General features: G+C 52.6%; 1 protein-coding gene across 1 annotated transcript; it reads right to left on the bottom strand.

Annotated features, from left to right (window-relative positions):
- Positions 1-4025: 4025 nt before the first annotated feature.
- SLC25A37 (solute carrier family 25 member 37) lies at positions 4026-20171 on the bottom strand. The gene is made up of 4 exons (XM_039564381.1): positions 19886-20171; positions 11556-11784; positions 9205-9261; positions 4026-7598 (listed from the first exon to the last, which is right to left on the bottom strand). Exons 1-4 carry the CDS (start codon positions 20084-20086, stop codon positions 7078-7080), a joined length of 1008 nt encoding a protein of 335 aa, XP_039420315.1. The 5' UTR covers positions 20087-20171; the 3' UTR covers positions 4026-7077.
- Positions 20172-21954: the final 1783 nt, after the last annotated feature.

Genomic DNA, 21954 nt, shown 5'->3' with positions numbered 1-21954 from the left:
AAATTTAAATTTAAAAAAATAAAATAAAAATAGAAGTAAAAATAAAAATAAAAATAAAAATAGAAGTAAAAATAAAAATAAAAATAAAGGTAAAAATGAAAATAAAAGTAAAATAAAATAAAATAAAAATAAAAATAAAAATAAAAATAAAAATAAAAATAAAAATAAAAATAAAAATAAAAATAAAAATAAAATAAATAAAAATCCAAGTGTAACTAAAAGTGGGGGATGGATTCTCCGATTCCCTGGATCCGGGCCGGGCCGGGCTGGAATTCTGCAGCTCTGAGGAGTTTTTGGAGGGTTCGGCTCCTGCAGGAGATGGGAAATTGGGTTTTGCTGGGCAAACCTCGGAGCGGGTGGGAAAGGAACCGGGAGGAAATCCCAGTTTTCCTCTTGGCAGCCCAAACTGGGACCATGGAAGGGGAACAGCGGGGGGTGAGGGAGGCAGAGGCGGGGGATGCTCTGAGCGGGTCGGAGCTGCTGAATTCCAGGGCTAAAAAGGCCCGGGCTGGCAACATTTAGGGCTGGAATTATTTCCTCGAGTTCCAGGGACAAAACTGCAGCGGCATTTCCCACCTGGAGCCTGCGCTGCGAAACAGTGAAGAGAACACTTTAAAAAATTTTTATTTTATTTTATTTTTTTTTTTATTTTATTTTATTTTATTTTATTTTATTTTATTTTATTTTAATTTTATTTTATTTTATTTTTTTATTTTATTTTATTTTATTTATTTTATTTTATTTTATTTTATTTATTGCTATTTATTTTATTTTAAAATTTTATTTCATTTTACTTTTTATTTTGGTTTTTTTATTTTATTTCTTTGATTTCTTTTCTTTTTTCTTTTCTTTTTAAATTTTATTTTATTCACTTTATTTTACTTGATTTTATTTTGTTTTGTTTTGTTTTATTTCATCTCATTTTTATTTACTATTTTATTTATTTTTTAATTTTAAAAATTTAATTTAATTTAATTTAATTTCATTTCATTTCATTTCATTTCATTTCATTTTTGCCGAGGCAAAAAAAACCCAAACAAAAAGCAGATGAAGAATTGCAAAAGTTCCTCATCCTCCCTTAAATCCCTCCGTGCGTTTGTGGCGGAACGAGCAGCAGAACTGGGTCACGGACTGGGCTAAAATCCGGAATTTTGGGTCACGGACCGGGCTAAAATCCGGAATTTTGGGTCACGGACCGGGCTAAAATCCGGAATTTTGGGTCACAGACGGGGCTAAAATCCGGAATTTTGGGTCACGGACCGGGCTAAAATCCGGAATTTTGGGTCACGGACCAGGCTAAAATCCGGAATTCGAGCTCTGAATTGCAGCCCAACTTCCAAAGGCAAACCTGGAAGGGATCTTTGGGATGGGGAAGGGGATTTGGGAAGGGATTTTCCCAGCGGATCCAGCAGCACCAGTTGGAGAATGGGACCAGTTCCTGCCGCAGCCTCGCACCTCGGAGCCGCCGGGAAACGCTTCCCTGCTCCCGGCGCTGCCCAGGGAATCCAATCCCTTCCATTCCCGGATGTTTTTATTCCCGGTGCGCCCGAGCGTGGCGGAATCAGCCGGGAAGGTGCGGCAGGAAAATTGTTCCCTGCTCGAAAAACAGGGAGCGGGGGAGAAAGGGGGAGGGGAGGAGAGGAGAAGGAGAAGGAGGAGAAGGAGAAGGAGAAGGGGAAGGAGAAGGAGAAAGAAGGAGAAGGGGAAGGAGAAGGAGAAAGAAGGAGAAGGGGAAGGGGAAGGGGAAGGGGAAGGGGAAGGGGAAGGGGAAGGGGAAGGGGAAGGGGAAGGAGAAGGGAAGGGGAAGGGGAAGGGGAAGGGGAAGGAGAAGGGGAAGGAGAAGGAGAAGGAGAAGGAGAAGGGGAAGGGGAAGGGGAAGGGGAAGGGGAAGAGAAGGGAAGGGGAGCGGCGCTCCAGGAGGAGCGCGGGCAGCGATCGCACGCGCTGAGCAAACACAGCCCGGATCCGGGATGAATCCAACGGCAGCGCCGAGGGGTTGGGATTTGCCTCGGGAATTTGTGGCCACTCCATCCCTGGAAGTGGCCGAGGCTGGGTTGGATGAGGTTGGGAGCTGCAGAGGTGGCTGGGATGAATAAATCCCATTAAAAATCCCTTCCAAGGCATAGGGGAAGCTGTCCCTGGAAATGTCCCTTGGGAGTTCCTCACCTCCCTGGGAAAGGGATCCTGTCCTGGGAATGGGATCTGGCCCTGGGAATGGGATCCTTTATTGGGAATGGGATCCTGTCCTGGGAATGGGATCCGGCCCTGGAAATGGGATCCTTCATTGGGAATGAGATCTGGCCCTGGGAATGGGATCGTGTCCTGGGAAAGGGACCAAGCCCTGGGAATGGGATCCTTCACTGGGAATGGGATCCTTTATTGGGAATGGGATCCGGCCCTGGGAATGGGATCCTTTATTGGGAATGGGAACTGGCCCTGGGAATGGGATCCTTTATTGGGAATGGGATCTGGCCTGGAAAAGAGGATTTTATCCGTGGAAAGGGATCCTGTCTGGGGAATGGGATCCTGTCCTGGGAAAGGGATCCTGGGATAGGGGAAGGCGTCCCTGCAAATGTCCCTTGGAAGTTCCTCCCCTCCCTGGGAAAGGGATCCTGTTCTGCAGAGCCCGTGGTGCTGAAGGGGTGAAATCAGGGATTTTCCATTCCCATATTCCAGGATTTCTCCTTCCACCCCTCAGGCTCGGAGTTCTCCCAGCGATTATTTCATCTTTCCCCCTCTCTTCCACGCCCTCTTTCCCTCCAGACCCGCAGGAAAAGCAGGAGTTGGGATTTCTGTCCCGCGCAAGCCTTTCCCTGCAGGAAATCCCGCGGCTCCCAGGAGCTGCTGAGGTGTCTGGGATGAAGAAATCCCATTAAAAAAAAGCCCTTCCCAGGATATTTACACAAGGATTTGTCCCGGTTCCAAAGCAGAATCCGATGCCGCTCCCAGGGCACAGCAACGCCCGGCCCCGAGGGGCCCGGGTGGCACCTCCAGCTGCTCCTCCCTCCTCCCCGGAGCCATCCCGGGAGTTTTATGGGATTGGGAAAGTTGGGAAAGACCTCCAGGAGGTGGAATCCGTGCAGGGATGGAGGGGCTGCGGTGATGCTTTGGTTGCTCCGTGTCCCACTCGCAGGACCCATCCCGGATCCCGCAGGCAGGAATTCCCAACTTCCGGATTCTCAATTTCTGGCATTCCCAACTTCTGGAATTCCCAATTTCCACTTAAGGGCCGTCAACAAAGCCAGAGGGAGGAGAGAGCCACCCGTGCTGCTCTGCACAGCTCCAGCCTCTCCATCCAGGGAAAAATCCTCCCCTTCTCCCAAATCCCGGACCGCCCGGGCTCCAGCGCCTCTTCCCAACCCGGCAATTCCTACATGGACGTGAATTATCCCCAAAACTCTCCAGCGGCTCCTGGAGGAGCGTGAACCCAAGGAGGAGCTGCCAGGCTGGAAAATCCCTCCCAGCATGGATTTTCCTCCTCCCAGAAGGGATTTTCCCCCTCTCAGGAGGATTTTTCTCCTCCCAGAATCGATTTCCCCCTCCCAGAAGGGATTTTTCCTCTCTCGGAATGGATTTTCCTCCTTTCAGAAGGATTTTCTCCCTCCCAGAATCGTTTTCCCCTTCCCAGAATGGATTTTCCTTCTTCCAGGATCAATTTCCCTTTCCCAGGATGGATTTTCCTCCTCCCAGAATCGTTTCCCCCCCACCCCAGGATGGATTTTCCTCCTCCCACGGGATGAGGCTGAAGCGCTCAGGCAACGCTAGACGGCACCATTCCCTCAGGGATGAGCCAGCACCTCCCTCAATCCCAAGGAAAAACACAAAAAGGACCAAAAAGAAAAATCAGGATATTTTTATTTCCTCGAGCTCCAGTGACACAACGGTAGCAGCATTTCCCACCTGGACCCCGCGTTGGGAAACAGTGAAAAAATCCACTTATTTTGGTTTTTTTTTTTGTTTTATTTTATTTTTTATTATTATTTTCTTTTCTTTCTTAATTTTTTTTAAATTTTATTTTTGCCGAGGCAAAAAAAAAAAAAAAAAAAAAAAAAAACAACAAACCCAAACAAAAAGCAGATGAAGAATTGCAAAAGTTCCTCATCCTCCCTTAAATCCCTTCGTGCGTTTGTGGCGGAACGAGCAGCAGAACTGGGTCACGGACTGGGCTAAAATCCGGAATTTTGGGTCACGGACCAGGCTAAAATCCGGAATTTTGGGTCATGGACTGGGCTAAAATCTGGAATTTTGGGTCATGGACTGGGCTAAAATCCGGAATTCGAGCTCTGAATTGCAGCCCAGCTTCCAAAGGCAAACCTGGAAGGGATCTTTGGGACGGGGAAGGGGATTTGGGAAGGGATTTTCCCAGCGGATCCAGAAGCACCAGTTGGAGAATGGGACCAGTTCCTGCCGCAGGCGAGACCTTTGGCTTTGTTGGACATCCAGGGTGATCCAAGTGCTCCTCGCCCATTCCCAGCCTGAGGAAGAGCAAATTCCCAACAAAACCTGGCTGATCATTTCTGTTCCCACCCCTCAGGAGGTTCCCAGGCAGCTCCCCCTCTCCGAGGATGCCCAAACACCCTCCCAGCTGCCCCTATCCAGGAATTTTGTGTCTCCCTGCTCCCAGGTTACTCCGAGGAGGAGCTGAGGTGCTTCCAGGGCAGAAAGATCCAAGGAGCAGCCAGAGGAAAAGGAGGATGCAGCGGGAATTGCTCCAGAGGCTGCACCAAAAGCTGGCATCACCCACATTATCCTACAGTTCGTTCCTTTGGCGTTCAAGTGATCCCAAAATTCCATCTCCATGGGAATTTCCCGGCACAGTTCCGGCCGTGGCAGCGACTCTCCAGCTTCTCAAGGAAAAACTCCAAGGCTGCCCCCAGCTCTGAGACCTCCAAACCCACAAAAACCAGGAGCATCCAGCTGGATTTTCCCACTTTAAGGCACAGGGAGCCTTTGGCACAGGGATTCATTCAGGTTAAAACACGAAAAAAAGGCATCAAAAAGCTCATTCCACACCTGAGGCACCGGGATCCTTCCCACAAGGCACATGTGGCACCCCCGAGAGGGGATCTTGGAATTTCCTGCTCCAAAAAATGTGGGAGAAGGATGAGATCTGCTCAGTGTCACCCTAAAAACCACACCTGGATGGTGGGAGAGCTCCGGGGCCACATTCCAGCCCCAGAGATCCCAAGCCACATCCCAGGATGCCCAGCAGGGAGGGGACAATGACATCCCAGGGAGGGGGGACACGGATCCTGCAACTCGGATTTGCACATCCAGCATCCCAAAACTCCTTCCTGAGCATCCAAGGGAGGGCTGAAGGATGGAATTTGGTTTGGGAAGAGCCATTCCCAAAGGGGACATGGATCCTCTGACTTGAATTTGAACATGCAGGATCCCAAAAATCCCTCCTGATCCCCCAAGGGAGCAGTTAAAGGCTGGAATTTGCTTTGGAAGAGCCATTCCCAAATGGGACATGGACCCTGGGACTTGAATCTGCACATCCAGGCTCCCAAAAACCCCTCCAGGTGGGATTTTGGGATGAGCAGCAATTCTTGCCAAGCCCAGGCTGGGAGGTGCCTTTGGAGCTGCATTGGGATTTTCCCAAGGATTTTGTGCTGCTTTGGAGCTGCCAGGACCTGACCCCTGGGGCTCTGTAAACTGTAAACAGCAGCTCCAGGACCTCCCTGTGCTCCAGGACTTCCCTTTCCTGGGATCTGAGCAGCTCCAGGCACCCACTGTGATCCTGGGAGAGCTCCTGGAATGGGATCAGGGGCTTTAGGGGGGAAAAAGTGGGAATAAACTCCGGGAGGATGAAGGCTGACCAGCATCACACCCCATAAAAAGGTACCTTGAGCAAGTTTGCAGAATGATTTGGTTAAAAATCGACGTCTTCAAGAGCTGGAAAAAATGGAATTGAGTTTTTCCCCCTCTCCCCCACAAAGGGATCTTGGGATGCCATCCCAAGGCAACGCCCCATTCCTTGTCCCCTCAAAGGGCTCCCAAGTACCTTGACACCCAGAGGAGCACCCAGGCCACCACCTGGGGGGTAAATTCGGGGTAATTCAAGCCAATCTGGCCATAAAATCAATGATTTTGGGTGTTCCTTACACAGGAGGGAAGAACGGAGCCCTTTTTCAACAGCTTTGCACTCAGCTGTAAAAGCATCTAAAAACCCACCCAAAAGCCTCCATAGAAAAATAAAGGATAAACATTATCCAGCTGTTTTCTATTGCTATAAAAATCCACTTCTGTGCCAGGACATTTTGTTTCTTTGCTGTAAAAATAAAAAATACAAAAAAAAAAAAAAAAAAAACAAAAAACAAAAACCAACCAACCAACCAAACAAACCCAGCTTAGGTTGGATAACCTAAACCTTCAGCGAGGAGTAAACTCCATTTCCCATCTTATTTCCCAGAAAAAGAGCAGTTTGCAATTGCACTGCTGCAAAATAAAGTTATTAAATATATATATATATATATATTAATATAAAAGTCTGTATAAACTCTTCTGTTGTTGTTGTTTAAGGAAGGGAAGGGGGGCACTCAGTGACCGGGAATTCCACGGGAATCCCTGGGGGAAACGCAGTGACCGGGAATTCCACGGGAATCCCTGGGGACACTCAGTGGCCACAAATCCCTGGGGGCAACTCAGTGACCGGGAATTCCACAGGAATCCCCTGAGGGCACTCAGTAGCCACGGGAATCCTTGGGGACACTCAGTGACCCTCAATCCCTGAGGACACTCAGTGACCCTCAATCCCAGGGGACACTCAGTGGCCACAAATCCTTGGGGACACTCAGTGGCCACGGGAATCCCTGGGGACACTCAGCGACCCTCAGTCCCTGAGGACACTCAGTGACCACGGGAATCCTTAGGGACACTCAGTGGCCACAAATCCCTGGGGACTCTCAGTGACCCTCAATCCCAGGGGACACTCAATGACCCTCAATCCCTGAGGACACTCAGTGGCCGCAAATCCCACGGGAATCCCTGGGCAGGGAGATGCAGAGATGTGAATCCACCAGAATCCCAGCTGGGCTGGCTGGGAGGAGGCACAGGGAGATTCCCACTCCTTTCTCACAAGGATGTTCTCTTCTCCAGCGTGTGCTTGGTGAGGAAGTACTTGAAGAACTCATACACGGACCAGGCGATGGCCGTGGAGGGCATCTGGTAAATGACCCGAGCTTGGACCCCCTTGAAGAAGCCGGGGAGCCCTCCCAGCTGGTACACGGTGCTGAAGGCGTTGGCCATGCCCGACAGGTGCCCCCTGATGTTGAGGGAGCTCAGGGCCGTGTTCTCCTGGGTGTTGAGCAGCGTCTTGCACACGTCCAGGGGCGTGGTGGCGGCGGCGGCCACGGCTCCGGCCACGGCGCCGGCCACGATGTGGGAGCGGGGGTTGTACTCGCGGTGGGGGTTGAGGTGCTCCTGCAGGAGCTCGTAGGTGATGAAGTGGATGGCCTGGAAGGGCACGTTCATGGTCAGCTGCGTGGTGTAGCTGCGGTAGAAGGCGCCGAAGCCCTCGGTCCTCTGCACGGCCCGCACGCAGCCCAGCACCGACGTGTAGGGCGAGTTGAACATCTGCAGGCGCTGCTTCACCACTGCCGGGGACAGGACGGGGACGGGATGGGATGGGAACGGGATGGGGACATGATGGGAACAGGGACACAACGGGGACAGGGACACGATGAGGACGGGGATGGGGACGGGGACACGATGGGGACAGGACAGGGACACGATGGGGACGGGGACAGGGACACAATGAGGATGGGGATGGGGACAGGACAGGGACATGATGGGGACAGGGACACAACGGGGACAGGACAGGGACATGATGGGGACAGGGACACAACAGGGACAGGGACAGGATGGGGACGGGGACAGGATGGGGACACGATGGGGACAGGGACACAATGGGGACAGGGATGGGGACAGGGACACGATGAGGACGGGGACGTGGATGGGGACACGACAGGGACAGGGACACAATGGGGACACGATGGGGACAGGACAGGGACACAATGGGGACAGGACAGGGACATGATGGGGACAGGGACACGATGGGGACAGGGCTCAGCTGTGGGCTCTGGCCTGGCTGGCACAGCCCTCAGAGTGACCCCTGGGCCCAGCGCTGCCCACACAGAGCCAGCCTCCCCTTCCCCATCCAAACCAATCCCCCCGAGCTGCCCAGCGCCCCCAAAACTCAGCACAGGGAGGGCACAGCTCAGAGATCACTTCTTAATGAACCCCTTTCCTCAGGCTTAATTAATGACCCTTGAATTCTAATGAACCCCTCCCCTCAGGCTTAATTAATGACCCTTGAATTCTAATGACCCCCTCTCCTCAGGCTTAATTAATGACCCTCTAGCTCTAACGAACTCCTCAGGGTTAATTAATGACTCCTCAGCTCTCACCATTAAGCCAGACTGCTCAGGACCCTCAGTGGGGATGCACAATCGGAGCCAGCAGGGATGAGGGGAGAGGGTGGATGAGGGCCGGAAGGCGAATTCCCACCTGAGCATCACCTGGGGGTGCACCCACCCCCCCAGCCTCACCAGCTGCAGTGACTTCCACTGATTTAAGAGGCCAATTAATTTAATCAGGGTATGATTAAAAGGATTTGATACACAGGAGGTTTCTGGGCCCCGTCAGGAGCACAGCCCGGTGACCCTGAGGAGCTGGCAGGTCACAGCACTGCCATTTCAGCTGCATCTTCCTGTTAAATCCTCATTTTCCTGAGGCCTCCTCATGCCACTCCCCCTCCCCAGGAGTCTCACAGTCCCTCCGTGTGCTCATCCAACAACCTGAGCTCAGCTTGGTTAGTCCAAAGCCTCAGGAAAACTGGAACCACTTCCCCAAGGAGCAGCGGACTGGTGACAGTAAGGAGGGACACCAGTAAGGGGGGACACCAGTAAGGGGGGACACCAGTAAGGGGGGATGCCTTTCCTGGAAAGTCACAGTGCACCACAGAGATCCAGGGATAAATCCCTCCTGGCTGCTCTCCCTCTCTTCCCAAGGGACAGAGGAATGAGCCCCTGGGTTTGGAGCTCTCCGAGCTGGGGGCAGCCCTGGCTTTGTCCTGTTCTTCCCAAGGGATGGAGGGAGAACAGCCAGGAGGGATTTATCCCTGGATTCAAGCTGGGCAGGGGCACTGGAGGCTCTGGGTGTCCTTACGGGAGCAGCACATGCCAGAATCCCGGGAATTACCTTCAGCAGGGTTCATGACGGCGTCGTGGAGCAGCGTGGCCACGCTCCCAGCGATGCCTGCAGGGCAAGAGCAGCCTTGAGAAAACAAATCCTGGCTCCAAAGGGAGAGCTTGTCCCGGCACTGCCATCCGGGGGGGCTCCATCCATGGGGGCTCCCATCCATGGGGGGTTCCATCCATGGGGGGTTCCATCCATGGGGGGGTCCCATCCATGGGGGGGTCCCATCCATGGGGAATTCATCCATGGGGATTCCATCTATGGGGGGCTCCATCCATGGGGATCCCATCCATGGGAGATCCCATCCATAGGGAATTTATCTATGGGGATTCCATCCATGGGGGGCTCCATCCATAGGGAATCCATCCATGGAGATCCCATCCAGGGGGGCCTCCCATCCATGAGGGCTCCCATCCATGGGGGGGCTCCCTCCACAGGGAATCCATCCATGGGGGGCTCCATCCATAGGGAATTCATCCATGGGGAATCCCATCCATGGGGATTCCATCCATGGGAGATCCCATCCATGGGGGGCTCTATCCATGGGGGATCCCATCCATGGGAGATCCCATCCATGGGGAATTTATCTATGGGGATTCCATCCATGGGGGGCTCCATCCATAGGAAATTCATCCATGGGGAATCCCATCCATGGGGAATTCATCCATGGGGATCCCATCCATGGGGGGCTCCATCCATGGGAGATCCCATCCATAGGGAATTTATCTATGGGGATTCCATCCATGGGGGACTCCATCCATAGGAAATTCATCCATGGGGAATCCCATCCATGGGAGATCCCATCCATGGGGAATTCTTCCATGAGGGGCTCCATCCATAGGGAACCATCCATGGGGAATCCCATCCATGAGGGACTCCACCCATGCTCCGGGAGCACCCAGATCCCACATCCAACATTCCCAGGCCAGGAAACTCATCCTGAGAGAAATCCACTCCCAGCCCCCACCTTTGCTCTTGCCAAGAACAATTCCCAAGGTTTTGTCTGTCCCAGACACCGCCGGCGTCTGAGCGAGCTGTGAGCAATGCTCCTCATCCCCTCGGCACATCCCTAATTAGGGATTTTCACCCCTCCACTCACAGCCTGCTTCCCAACACTCCTTGCCCAGGTTCTGCCAACCCCAGCCAGCCGTGACCCATCCCGCACTCGGCTCCGGGATGAGGCTCTCCAGCCACACCTTCCCTTTGATGTCGGCTCCCACCTCCAATTCCCTCTTGCCCAAATGACTTTTGGTCATTCCTCATGAAGCCACGGCTCCAGTTTTCCTGCTGGCACCTGTAGCTACTTGAAAGGCAAACTCAGGAATGTGTTCCCGGCAAAGAGCAGCGAGGAGAAGGAATTTTATTCTCTTAGCTGAGTTCAGTGGCCCCATGGAAGATTCCTACCAACACATCCCAGCAAAACCGTGGAAATCTCCCCTTTGGTAAAGCCCTGGCTGCTCAATTCCAGGGTTTCTCCTGCTATTGGCTTGCTTAGTCCAAAGCCTCAGGAAAACCAGAAGCACTTCCCCAAGGAGTTTAAAAGTGGAATATTCCAGAAGCACTTCCCCAAGGAGTTTAAAAGTGGAATATTCCAGAAGCACTTCCCCAAGAAGTTTAAAAGTGAAATATTCCAGAAGCACTTCCCCAAGGAGTTTAAAAATGAAATATTCCAGAAGCACTTCCCCAAGGAGTTTAAAAGTGGAATATTCCAGAAGCACTTCCCCAAGGAGTTTAAAAATGAAATATTCCAGAAGCACTTCCCCAAGGAGTTTAAAAGTGAAATATTCCAGAAGCACTTCCCCAAGGAGTTTTAAAGTGAAATATTCCAGAAGCACTTCCCCAAGGAGTTTAAAAATGAAATATTCCAGAAGCACTTCCCCAAGGAGTTTAAAAGTGAAATATTCCAGAAGCACTTCCCCAAGGAGTTTTAAAGTGAAATATTCCAGAAGCACTTCCCCAAGGAGTTTAAAAGCGGAATATTCCTGCTAAAAGTTAAAGCACACAGAGGATGGAGTGAACTCCGTGCTCCCGGGACACCTGAACTTCAAACCTCCAGAGGTTGAGGCGATGCCTTCATAAGGTCACACTTTTGGTGATACCTTCAAAGCTGGGATTTGACAATCCTGAAGGTTTTTCCCAACTTTAAGGATTCTGGGATAAGATAGGAACAGCACAGCTGCACCTGGACACTTTTTGCCCACTAAATTGATGATTTGTGCCGGAATAATTTGAAATTAACCAGGAATTTAGATTGGGAGGGACACCGGGCTGAGTGAGAAGCAAGCAAGGGACAGCTTGATAACCACAAACAGAGGGGAGGGGTTTTTTTTTTTAGTGAAAACCCCCAAAAATACCATTGGCCAAGTGGCTGTTTCCTCCCTGCTGGAAAATATCACTGAGAGACTTTTTCATTTTCTCATAGCAGGCGAAGTACATGGCGTGGGCAGGGCCGGCCCCCAGCACGGTGACATTAATGCCCCGTAAGGGCCGCCAGAGCCCCTCGGTCAGGACCATCTTCTTGAGGGCTTCGTACACGCTCCTGTACTGGGCTTTGGGGTCCGGCTGCAGGCTCTGCATCCGCGTCTGCAACAGAGCACACCAGGGGAGAGGCCTTGGTTACCCAGCCGAGTGCAACAAATCCCACCCTTCAGAGCCACCACAATTCCCAGGTCAGTGAGGGGCCAGCTCAGTCCTTGGATGTCCCTTATTTAGCCTATTTTTTTTTATTTTTATCCTATTTTTTTTTAATTTTTAGCCCATTTTTAAAAAATTTTTAGCCCATTTTTTAAAAATTTTTAGCCCATTTTTAAAAAAATTTTAGCCCATTTTTTAAAAATTTTTAGCCCATTTTTTATCCCATTTTTTTTATTTTTATCCCATTTTCATTTATATTTATCCCATTTTTAATCCCATTTTTTTATTTTTATCCCATTTTTATTTATTTGCATCCCATTTTTATCCCTTTTTTTATTTTTATCCCATTTTTATTTATTTTTATCCCATTTTTTTAATCCCATTTTTTTATTTTTATCCCATTTTTAATCCCATTTTTTTATTTTTATCCCATTTTTATTTATTTTTATCCCTTTTTTTTATTTTTATCCCTTTTTTTTTATTTATCCCTTTTTTTTATTTTTATCCCATTTTTTATCCCATTTTCTTATTTTTATCCCATTTTTTTTTATTTTTATCCCATTTTTTTATTTTTAGCCCATTTTTTTATTTTTAGCCCATTTTTTTTATTTTCATCCCATTTTTTTATTTTTATCCCTTTTTTTTTTATTTTTATCCCATTTTTTTATTTTTATCCCTTTTTTTTTTTATTTTTATCCCATTTTTTTATTTCTCCTGCCGGATGGAGTCCACGCTCCCACTGCGACACCCAGGCTGCTCCGGGAGGGAAGTGTAACCTCTGCTCTGGATTATCCATGGAAAGTCTGAGGAACGAGGCTGCTGTGGCTGCTCCAAAGGCTGGGTGAAGAAATCCAGGGAAGGCTGTAATTGCCTCCTGCTTTCAACACCCTGACTCTGCCCCAGCTTGTCCCTCCTGCAGTTGCCCAGCAGCTTGGGACAGTTCCTAGAAGGGCGAGCTGGGAAAACTGGGAACGGGCAGGAATGGCCCCAAAAGGAGAAAAGGCGGAGCCGCTGTCCCCCAATGGCTCTGGGAGGTTCCTTGTCCCTATTTTCCCCTCAGCTCCCAGAGCTCTGCACCCACCGAGGGCCTGGCCTGGGAATCCCAGCTGCATTTCTGTCCCTCAGCTCGTTTTCCCCCACAGATTTTAAGCCAGCTGAGCTCCTGCCATCCAAACCTGCCCCAAACCTCACTGCCACCACTCCCTTACACATTTTTTCCCTCAGGAAAATTTCCTTGGCGCTCCTTGAAGGCGTCTGCAGACGATGCCGTGGCACAGCAGGGCTCAAAGGCCTGGAGGTGACAACGACAATGTGGGAGGGGTCCCAGGACCCCAACCAGCACTGGGAAAGCTCAAACCCCCACAGCCATCCCAGAAAGATCATCCCAGGAAATCCTGAGCAGCAAAATGCCCACAGATCCTTCCTGTCCTGCATGTGGGAAAGGGTTAAACACTGGGACAGGTCATGGAGTCACATCCCTGGAGGTGTCCAAGGAAAGCCTGGATGAGGCACTCTGTGCTCTGGGCTGGGGACAAGGTGGGGATGGGTCACAGCTTGGATGGGATGGCCTTGGAAGGCTTTTCCAAGCTCAGTAATTCCATGATTCTGCAATTCCAGCCCAGAGGGACACGGCCCTTGGAGCAGCCTCAGCCTGGAAACACAAACACTGGGAAAGGGGTGCTCAGCAGCCTCTGGAATCCATGCTTTTCCAAGGAGAAGCTTGAGAGCTGCAGGAAGGATTCCTTCCTCGGCAGGATCCCCTCCAGCTCATCAAGCCCTGCAGCTCAGCCTTGAGTCCATAAAACCCTTTCAGGTTTGAACCTTGGAGCCCCCAAACCCCTCAGCAGGAACCCCAAAGCACTTCCACAGCCCCTCCGTGAGCCCAAGGAAGAGATCAGAGCCCAGTGCAGGACTTCCACCTGGAATAACAAAACCAAGCCGGGTTTACTTAGGCCTAAAGCAACCAATTTACAGAATTTGCAGTAAATCCTCTAAAAACCCCCTAAAAATCACACAGGGATTCTTTGCACGGAGACTTGGCTGGAATTTCAGACTCCAGCATCAGCTGGGACTCGTGAAAGGCATCACCCTCCTACAGGGAATTTGGCAGCCTCGTGCAAATCTTCCTGTTCCACAGCCCCACATTCCCTGGGAGCTCCGAACGGCGCTGGAAACGAACCCAAAGGCTCAGGAAAATCCTCCTGGGAGGGCAGCAAAGCACTGAATTCACTGGGAATTAAAAGCAGGTTTTAAACCCAGCTGTCAGGCAGTCTTGCAAGCCCTCACAGGTCTCTGCACCTTCCCATCCTATGGATGCTGGTCAGGATTTCAGGAGGAAAAATCCCAGTCTCACCTCAGGATAGCCACGGGAGCAGCAGGTGACATTTCTGTGCAGGACCAACGCGGTTTTGGGAAGTAAAGCCAAGGATTTCCACTGGATTGATGATCCAGCTTTTCCCACTTTCACCCTGGCAGTTCCCATGATGGAACAGAACCTCCTGTACCTGTCAGGGGCCACACACAGCCCCAGAAAAATCAATTTACAGACTCCCTGCTGTCCCAGCTTGGTCAGGAACAGGGCAAGTTTTCATGGAAAAGGGGCGCAAGGTGGGTAGGGCTCTCACATGAGAATGGATAAATGGGATTTCTCTTTTTTTGGTGGATCTGAGCTGCTCTGAAGGGGTTCAAAACTCACCCCACAGCCCAGAGGAGCCCACACAGGCTCAGCTTGCATCAGCCATCCATCACCTGTGGGTAGAACAGGACTAAGAGCCCAAGGAGCAGATAAAACCAGGACTAACAGCCCAAGGAATAACCAAAACCAGGGACAAACTAACAGCCCAAGGAATAACCAAAACCTGGGTAAAACAGGACAAACAGCCCAAGGAGCAGATAAAACCAGGACTAACAGCCCAAGGAATAACCAAAACCAGGGACAAACAGCCCAAGGAACAGATAAAACCAGGACTAACAGCCCAAGGAATAACCAAAACCTGGGTAAAAGAGGACAAACAGCCCAAGGAGCAGATAAAACCAGGACTAACAGCCCAAGGAATAACAAAAAACAGGATAAACAGGCCAAGGAATAACCAAAACCTGGGTTCAACAGGACAAACAGGCCAAGGAGCAGGTAAAACCAGGACTAACTGCCCAAGGAATAACCAAAGCCTGGATTTAGGAGCACAAACTGCCCAAGGAATAACCAAATCCAGGATTTAGGAGCACAAACTGCCCAAGGAATAACCAAATCCAGGATTCAGGAGCACAAACTGCCCAAGGAATAACCAAAGCCTGGGTTTAGGAGCACAAACTGCCCAAGGAATAACCAAAGCCTGGGTTTAGGAGCACAAACTGCCCAAGGAATAACCAAATCCAGGATTCAGGAGCACAAACTGCCCAAAGAATAACCAAAGCCTGGATTTAGGAGCACAAACTGGCCAAGGAATAACCAAATCCAGGATTTAGGAGCACAAACTGCCCAAGGAATAACCAAAGCCTGGATTCAGGAGCACAAACTGCCCAAGGAATAACCAAATCCAGGATTTAGGAGCACAAACTGCCCAAGGAATAACCAAATCCAGGATTCAGGAGCACAAACTGCCCAAGGAATAACCAAATCCAGGATTCAGGAGCACAAACTGCCCAAGGAATAACCAAAGCCTGGGTTTAGGAGCACAAACTGTCCAAGGAATAACCAAATCCAGGATTCAGGAGCACAAACTGCCCAAGGAATAACCAAAGCCTGGGTTTAGGAGCACAAACTGTCCAAGGAATAACCAAAGCCTGGATTTAGGAGCACAAACTGCCCAAGAAATGACCAAAGCCAGGATCTCCCGGGCGGTGCTGCCGAGGCAGAGGCCCGGAGCAGCTCCAGGCTCTGTGTGAGGGTGCTGAAGTTTATCAGGGCTTGGGGAGACGATTTCCCTGAGCTGGGCAGTGCCCCCAGCTCCTCTCACCTATCTGGAGCCACCAAGCAGCTCCTGGAGCCTCACCCCTGATAAGCAGCCAAGAAATTCTTCTCCACCTACTTCAATTAATCCCCATTGCATAAGGCAGCGGGGAGGCCAAGGCCACAAGTGCCCTGCTTGTCCTGGCTGCAGCTTGGGCATAAAAAAACCACCACCACAAGCGGCAGGGTCAGGTCCAGGCAGTTCCCTGCTCTCTGGGAAGAGCTCTGTCCTGCTGGATGCAGTTTGGCAAGAGCACCGGCCCTCCTGCATTGTTTTCTACCCAGAATTGTTTTCCTAGCAGGAGTCGGGTCTCTCTTTTGCATATCCTGGCAGAAGGTCACTGCTTTGACACCCTACAAACACCCTCAGACTTCGTTTGCCTTTTGTTTTGGGGTTTTTTATTGATTTTCTCTGAGCACAACCTGCTTTTCCCGGCTTCATGTGGCAGCCCCAGCCTGCCGAAGGCTCACCAAGGGAACACAAAATGCTTTTAGCAGGAAATGAGCAGCGGTTCTGCGGGGCTCCAGGCAGATCCTGCCAGCTGGACAGGGCACGAGGCAGGAGCAGGCTCTGAACCCCCCAGTTTTGGGGGCAGGTTCAGCTGGAGCAGCCCCCAAACCCATGGGAGGGGAGCCAAGGGTCAGCCCAAGAGGTTATCCAGGAATTCCCAACATCCCAACGCCCCCCCTCAGCTGGAACACGAGGAACTGCTCCTCCTGGAGCTGCTGGAGATGGGGGGATGCAGAACCTGCCACCACCAAACCCCAAACAATCCACAGCCCTACACAGCCCTGCCTCCCTCACATGTTCTGCTGTGCTTCCAGGACCTTGGTGACCAGCAGGGAAGCTCCAAAGGCAGGCCAGGTTTTCATGGAAAAGGATTTTTTTTGTCCCTAGAGCCATTGCCACCTTCTGCACGAAGAGAGGTGCCAGCTCTGCACACCTCCAGTTTCTCCCCCCAGCAATTAATTAATCCCCAGGGGAGCAAAAGTGTTCCTCACATCCCCAAAGGATCCCAGCCTTTGGGAAACCAGCTCCAGCAGAAAAATCACCAAATGGATTAGGGAAGGAGGAGGAGGCTCCTGAGGAACCCTCCAGAAACTCCTTTTTTGCTGCCATCAGGAGGCCTTGACACGCTGATCCCTCCAGATAATTTGGGGACGGATCAGGGTTCCCAGCACAGCTGTTTGCAGCAGCTACAAACAAAAACAAGCCTGAGAACTCTGAGAAACACCAGCAGCACCAGTAAAAATCCAGCCCAGAGTGCCCAAACAACCAGTGCTGAGGGGGAGAGGCAGAGGCAAAGTGAGGCCAGAGCTTGAGGGGGCTTTGCCCAATGGATTAAAAAAAAATTACTTTTTGTTATTTAATATTTTATTTAACAATGGAAATTAACAGAAAGGAAAAGAGTGTAGATTTAGATGGGGGTGCAGATTTAGAGTGGGATTTAGAGGGTGCAGAGGGGCTGGGATGGAATTCCCAGAGGAGCTGGGGCTGCCCCTGGATCCCTGGCAGTGCCCAAGGCCGGGCTGGAGCAGCCTGGGACAGCGGGAGGTGTCCCTGCCCAGGGCAGGGCTGGCACTGGGGGATTTTAAGGTCCCTTCCCACCCAAACCATTCTGGGATTCGTGGCCCCACTGAGCTCAGGCGTTGTGCAAGTGTCTGCAGCAGCAATTCCCCAAATTACAACATTTTCAGTTTCTCTTTGAGAGGAAATGACTCTCTGCAACCCAGACTTTTCCCTCCGAGCAGGAGCTACCCAGGTGCTCTTTCTGCACATCCAGAAACCCCGACCTCCTCCAGCCTGGAATTCTGATCCAGGAAGTGCCACTGAGGAGAAGCTTTGCTCCCTTTCTGTAGGAACGTGGCCCCTCTCCCACGGTGAAGCAAAAGAGCTGCTCTTAGGGGCTGAGTTGCTATTGGATTACCACCAAATTAAAAAAACAAAAGCTCTTTAGGGATCCAAAAAAATCCCTTTTTTGAGTTATTTATCACCTTTTCCCAAAGCAGACAGGTAGAAGAGCAGCGAGCGCCCAGGGCAGGAGTGGGATCCCAGCCTGCAGCTCGGGATTTCGCCCTGCCCCAGCACACGGAGCGACCTTGGCCACGCTCCGCAGGAGTTTTCCAGCGGCAGCCGGAGCGTTTTATCCTCTCCCCAGCACTTCCAGGCACTTGGCTGAGCGGAACTATCCCAGCCTAAGGCACAGCCCCGGCCCTGGAGCAGCCAGGGAAGTCACAACCCAGGGATTTTTCCTACAAAGCGCCTCCCCTCTCTGGGAAGCCCAGGCACACCACTTTCGTTTTCTCTCTCTGCTTTCCCCGCGGAGGAAATGCCCTCGGGATCAACTCTAGAATTCCGGAGTGACATCACCCACGGAGCTGCTCCCGCTCCGGCCGTGACCGGGCACAAAACACCTCATTTGTTTGTGCCAGCAGCTGGTGCCACGCTCAGGGTGGGCACCGACCCCACACCCAGCGGGGACGTCCCAAATCTAGGAGCCAGGTGCAGAAGGGACAGACCCAGAGGGAAAACAGGGTAAAAAAACAGGGAATATTTCATTTGAGTGCTTATCACATTGGCGGGACCTGCAGCCTCTCAAAGCCAAGGCATTTCCTCTCCTCTGCTCTTTCTGGGAGCCCAGCATGAAAAGGAGGGATTGCAACATCTTGTGATTCATCCGCACCATCACGGAGGGAGTTCGGCTTTTCCCAGATTTGCCTCTTCTTTTGAAGGCCCCACAGCAGCAAACTGCCAAGGCAGAGGGAGGAAATATCCTTCAGGATGCTTCCCACCACTCTGGAGACACTGGGAAGCCTTCCCTGAGTCTGCTCAAGCATCATCAGCTCCAAAACCCAGCTGCCAGCCCCTCTGCGAACACCCTGACCCCAACAAAGCCACGTCCGTGCCACTCACCCCATCCTGGTGTGGGCACTCCACCCCATCCCAGCAGCTTTTTCCTCCTGCGCTGGGATTCCAACGCTTCGGGAGGGAAGAGCTGCCCACGGAGCTGCTGATCCAGTTCCAGGCCAGGAGGGCACTGGTGGCATCTCCCAGTCCAGGGAGCAGCCACTGGGACGTCACCTTTGCACCAGCGGTTGTGCAAAGCTCCCCGGGGCTGAAGGACGGGGCCGGGGGGGGGGAGCAGAGCTCCAGAGCCACAGGTGACACCTCAGGGACTGCCCAGCGCATTCCCTGTCCCGGGAACCTCGTGCATCCCAACATTCCACTTTCCCACACGTGCACCCCGACACTCCCTGCACACTTTGCCCCTCTGCATCCCAAGATTCCTTACGCATTCCCACCTTTCTTGCACCCTAACACCCCTTAAACATTCCCCTCCATTTGCACCCCAACACCTCTTGCACACTTACCCCATTTACACCCCACACAAGCTGCTCCCTCCTGCATCCCAACACTCTTCACACGCTCCCCCCCTCCTTGCACCCCAGTTTCTTGCAGACTTGTCCCCTTTGCACCCCAACAACTCCTACACATCCCTTACACACCTTTGCACCCCAACAACCCCTTGAACCTCCAGCACTTCTTGCACCCCAACAACTGCTTACACACCTCCCCCTTGGCACCCCAACAGCTCCTTGCACCTCCCTCCTGCTCGCACCCCAAAACCTCTTATGTTCTCTCCCCTCCTTGCACCCCCAGCACTTCTTGTACCCCAACAACCCCTTACATCCCCCTCTCGCCCTTTGCACCCCAAAAAAAAAACCTTGCACCCCCAGCACTTCTTGTACTCCAACAACCCCTTGCATCCCCCTCTCGCACTCGCCCTTCACACCCCCCAAAAAAACTCTTGCAACCCCAGCACTTCTTACACCCCAACTGCTCGCACACTTCCCCCTTTACACCCCTCTTACAGCGCCTCCCCTTGCACCCCAGAACCTTCTGCACCCCAACACCCCCTTGCACACTCCCCTCTCCTTGTCCCCGAGCACCCCCAGCACCCCATGCGTGTTGTCCCGACCGCAGCAGCATCCCCCGGGTACCCCGCCCGCGTCCCCCCGGCACATCCCGAACCGAGCGGGTCCCCCGTGCCCGCACCCCCCGGGCACACCTCCCCGCCGCTCGCCGCTGTCCCCACGCACCTTGACCGAGTCCACGGGGTACATGACCGTGTGCTCCATGATCCCCGCCACGGCCCCGGCCACCATGTGCGTGCCGAGCGCGGCGCCGCTGGGCAGGCTCTCGTAGTCCTCGCCGTCCATCAGCCCGGCCCCGGAGGCGGCGGGGGGCCCGGGGCCCGGCGGGGCGGCGGCGCTGCCCCCCATGGGACAGCTCAGCTCCATCCGCCGGCACCGGGGGGACACGGGCCGGCACCGGGGGGACACGGGCCGGCACCGGGGACACCGCGACGGGACAAGGGAGAGCGCTGGGACCGCGCGCCGCCCCAGCCTTAAAGCTGCGCTCGCCACGCCCTTCCCGGCTCCACCAATCAGCGCGGCGCGTCTTCGTGACATCACTGGGCGGGAAAATGATTGGCAGGGACGTTAACCAATGGAAGGTGAGAAGCGTGGGGCGCTGGGCTGTGATTGGCTGTAGTTGTGGGGGGCGGGGCGTAGCCCTGAGGGGCCGGTGGTGTTGTGGGAGTGCCGCTGTGGGGGACGGGGCTGTGGGAGCTCCAGTGTCACTTGAAGCGACAAATGCGGTGCCGCACTGAGTCAGCGGCAGCGATTTAGTGCCTGTCGGAGGGGAGAAAAGTGTGGTAATCCGGTGATTTGTGCCATGGGGAAAGCTGGGGGGAAAGAAGGCGAGATTTAGCAGTTCCTGTTGTCGGAGGGGTTTTTGTCGCAGCTTGATGGTTCCTGGATGGCGGCGTGGCTGGGACTCCCGAGGTGTCACCTCTGGATGTCCCGCGTCCTGTGCAAGCTCACGCCCCTCCTGAGAACGGGTGCGCCCCTCAAAGCTCACAGGCACCCCTCATGAAAGGACAGGCCCCTCATGAAAGGACGGGCACCCTCATGAAAGGACGGGCCCCTCATGAAAGGACGGGCCCGTCATGAAAGGACGGGCACCCTCATGAAAGGACGGGCACCCTCATGAAAGGACGGGCCCCTCATGAAAGGACGGGCACCCTCATGAAAGGACGGGCCCCTCATGAAAGGACGGGCACCCTCATGAAAGGACGGGCCCCTCATGAAAGGACGGGCACCCTCATGAAAGGACGGGCCCCTCATGAAAGGACGGGCACCCTCATGAAAGGACGGGCCCCTCATGAAAGGACGGGCCCCTCATGAAAGGACGGGCACCCTCGTGCAAGGGTGGCCCCCTGGTGAAGCAGGGGAAGGTGGAATCAGACCTGGAGCTGGAGATTCCGTGGGCACACAGGGCTGTTTTCCCTGCAGGGTCCCCAGAGCAGCCCCGAGTTGTCCCCAAAGCACAAAGGGGCTGAGCTCAGGAGGAGCTGCCTAGAGCGGGGTTTATTTGGGGTTGGTTTTTGGGTATCTCTGTGCACACAGCCCCGTGTCCCCTCCTGTCACCACGACAGGAGGAGGTGCCACAGCCTCTCCCCTGCCTGGCCTTTGCCTCACTGTGGGGGAAAAAAGCTCATGGAACGGCTTAGGAAAACTTCCTGTCCTTCCCAAAAGAAGGGATCCACAGCATCCACATCCCTCCCTGCAGATCCCACTCCTTGTGTGTGGGATCTCCCCCCATGTCCCTGCGCCCCAAAAACGCTTCTCTTCCTTCATGTTTTACATGATTTCCTTGTTTCACCACGAAACCAATCCAAACCAGGTGAATTCGATGCTCTCCAGGAGAAGGAGGCAAAGTCTTTGTGGCCCAGGGAACAGCCCCAGCTTTATTTCATTCCTCTCCAAAGGATTATTTGGAATTCGACCTTGCAGGGAAGGAGGTGTTGCATGAACTCAAATCAAGGTTAACCATTCCCATGATACTGCAGGGCAATTTATTGCTGCCTGGCCCTTGGGAAGGAGGAAAACCATCCTCAGAGCCTGGAAAAAGCAGGAAAATAAAGTGTTGGGTTTGGAAAGGAGTATGCACGAGGTGAGAAAATCCAGCTCTGGTCATATCCTGGTACCTGGAGAGGTGCTGGGGCCAGCACGTGCTGTTCTCCTTCCTCTTTCCCATATTTGTGCTGGGAAGCCTCTGTTCCCCGTGGGAACACGGAGCTGCTGGGGAAAACAACCACAAATGA

The sequence above is a fragment of the Corvus cornix genome, chromosome 22, assembly GCF_000738735.6.
Source record: "Corvus cornix cornix isolate S_Up_H32 chromosome 22, ASM73873v5, whole genome shotgun sequence".
NCBI classification, from domain to species: domain Eukaryota; kingdom Metazoa; phylum Chordata; class Aves; order Passeriformes; family Corvidae; genus Corvus; species Corvus cornix.
This window is presented reverse-complemented; position numbering and strand designations above follow the sequence as displayed.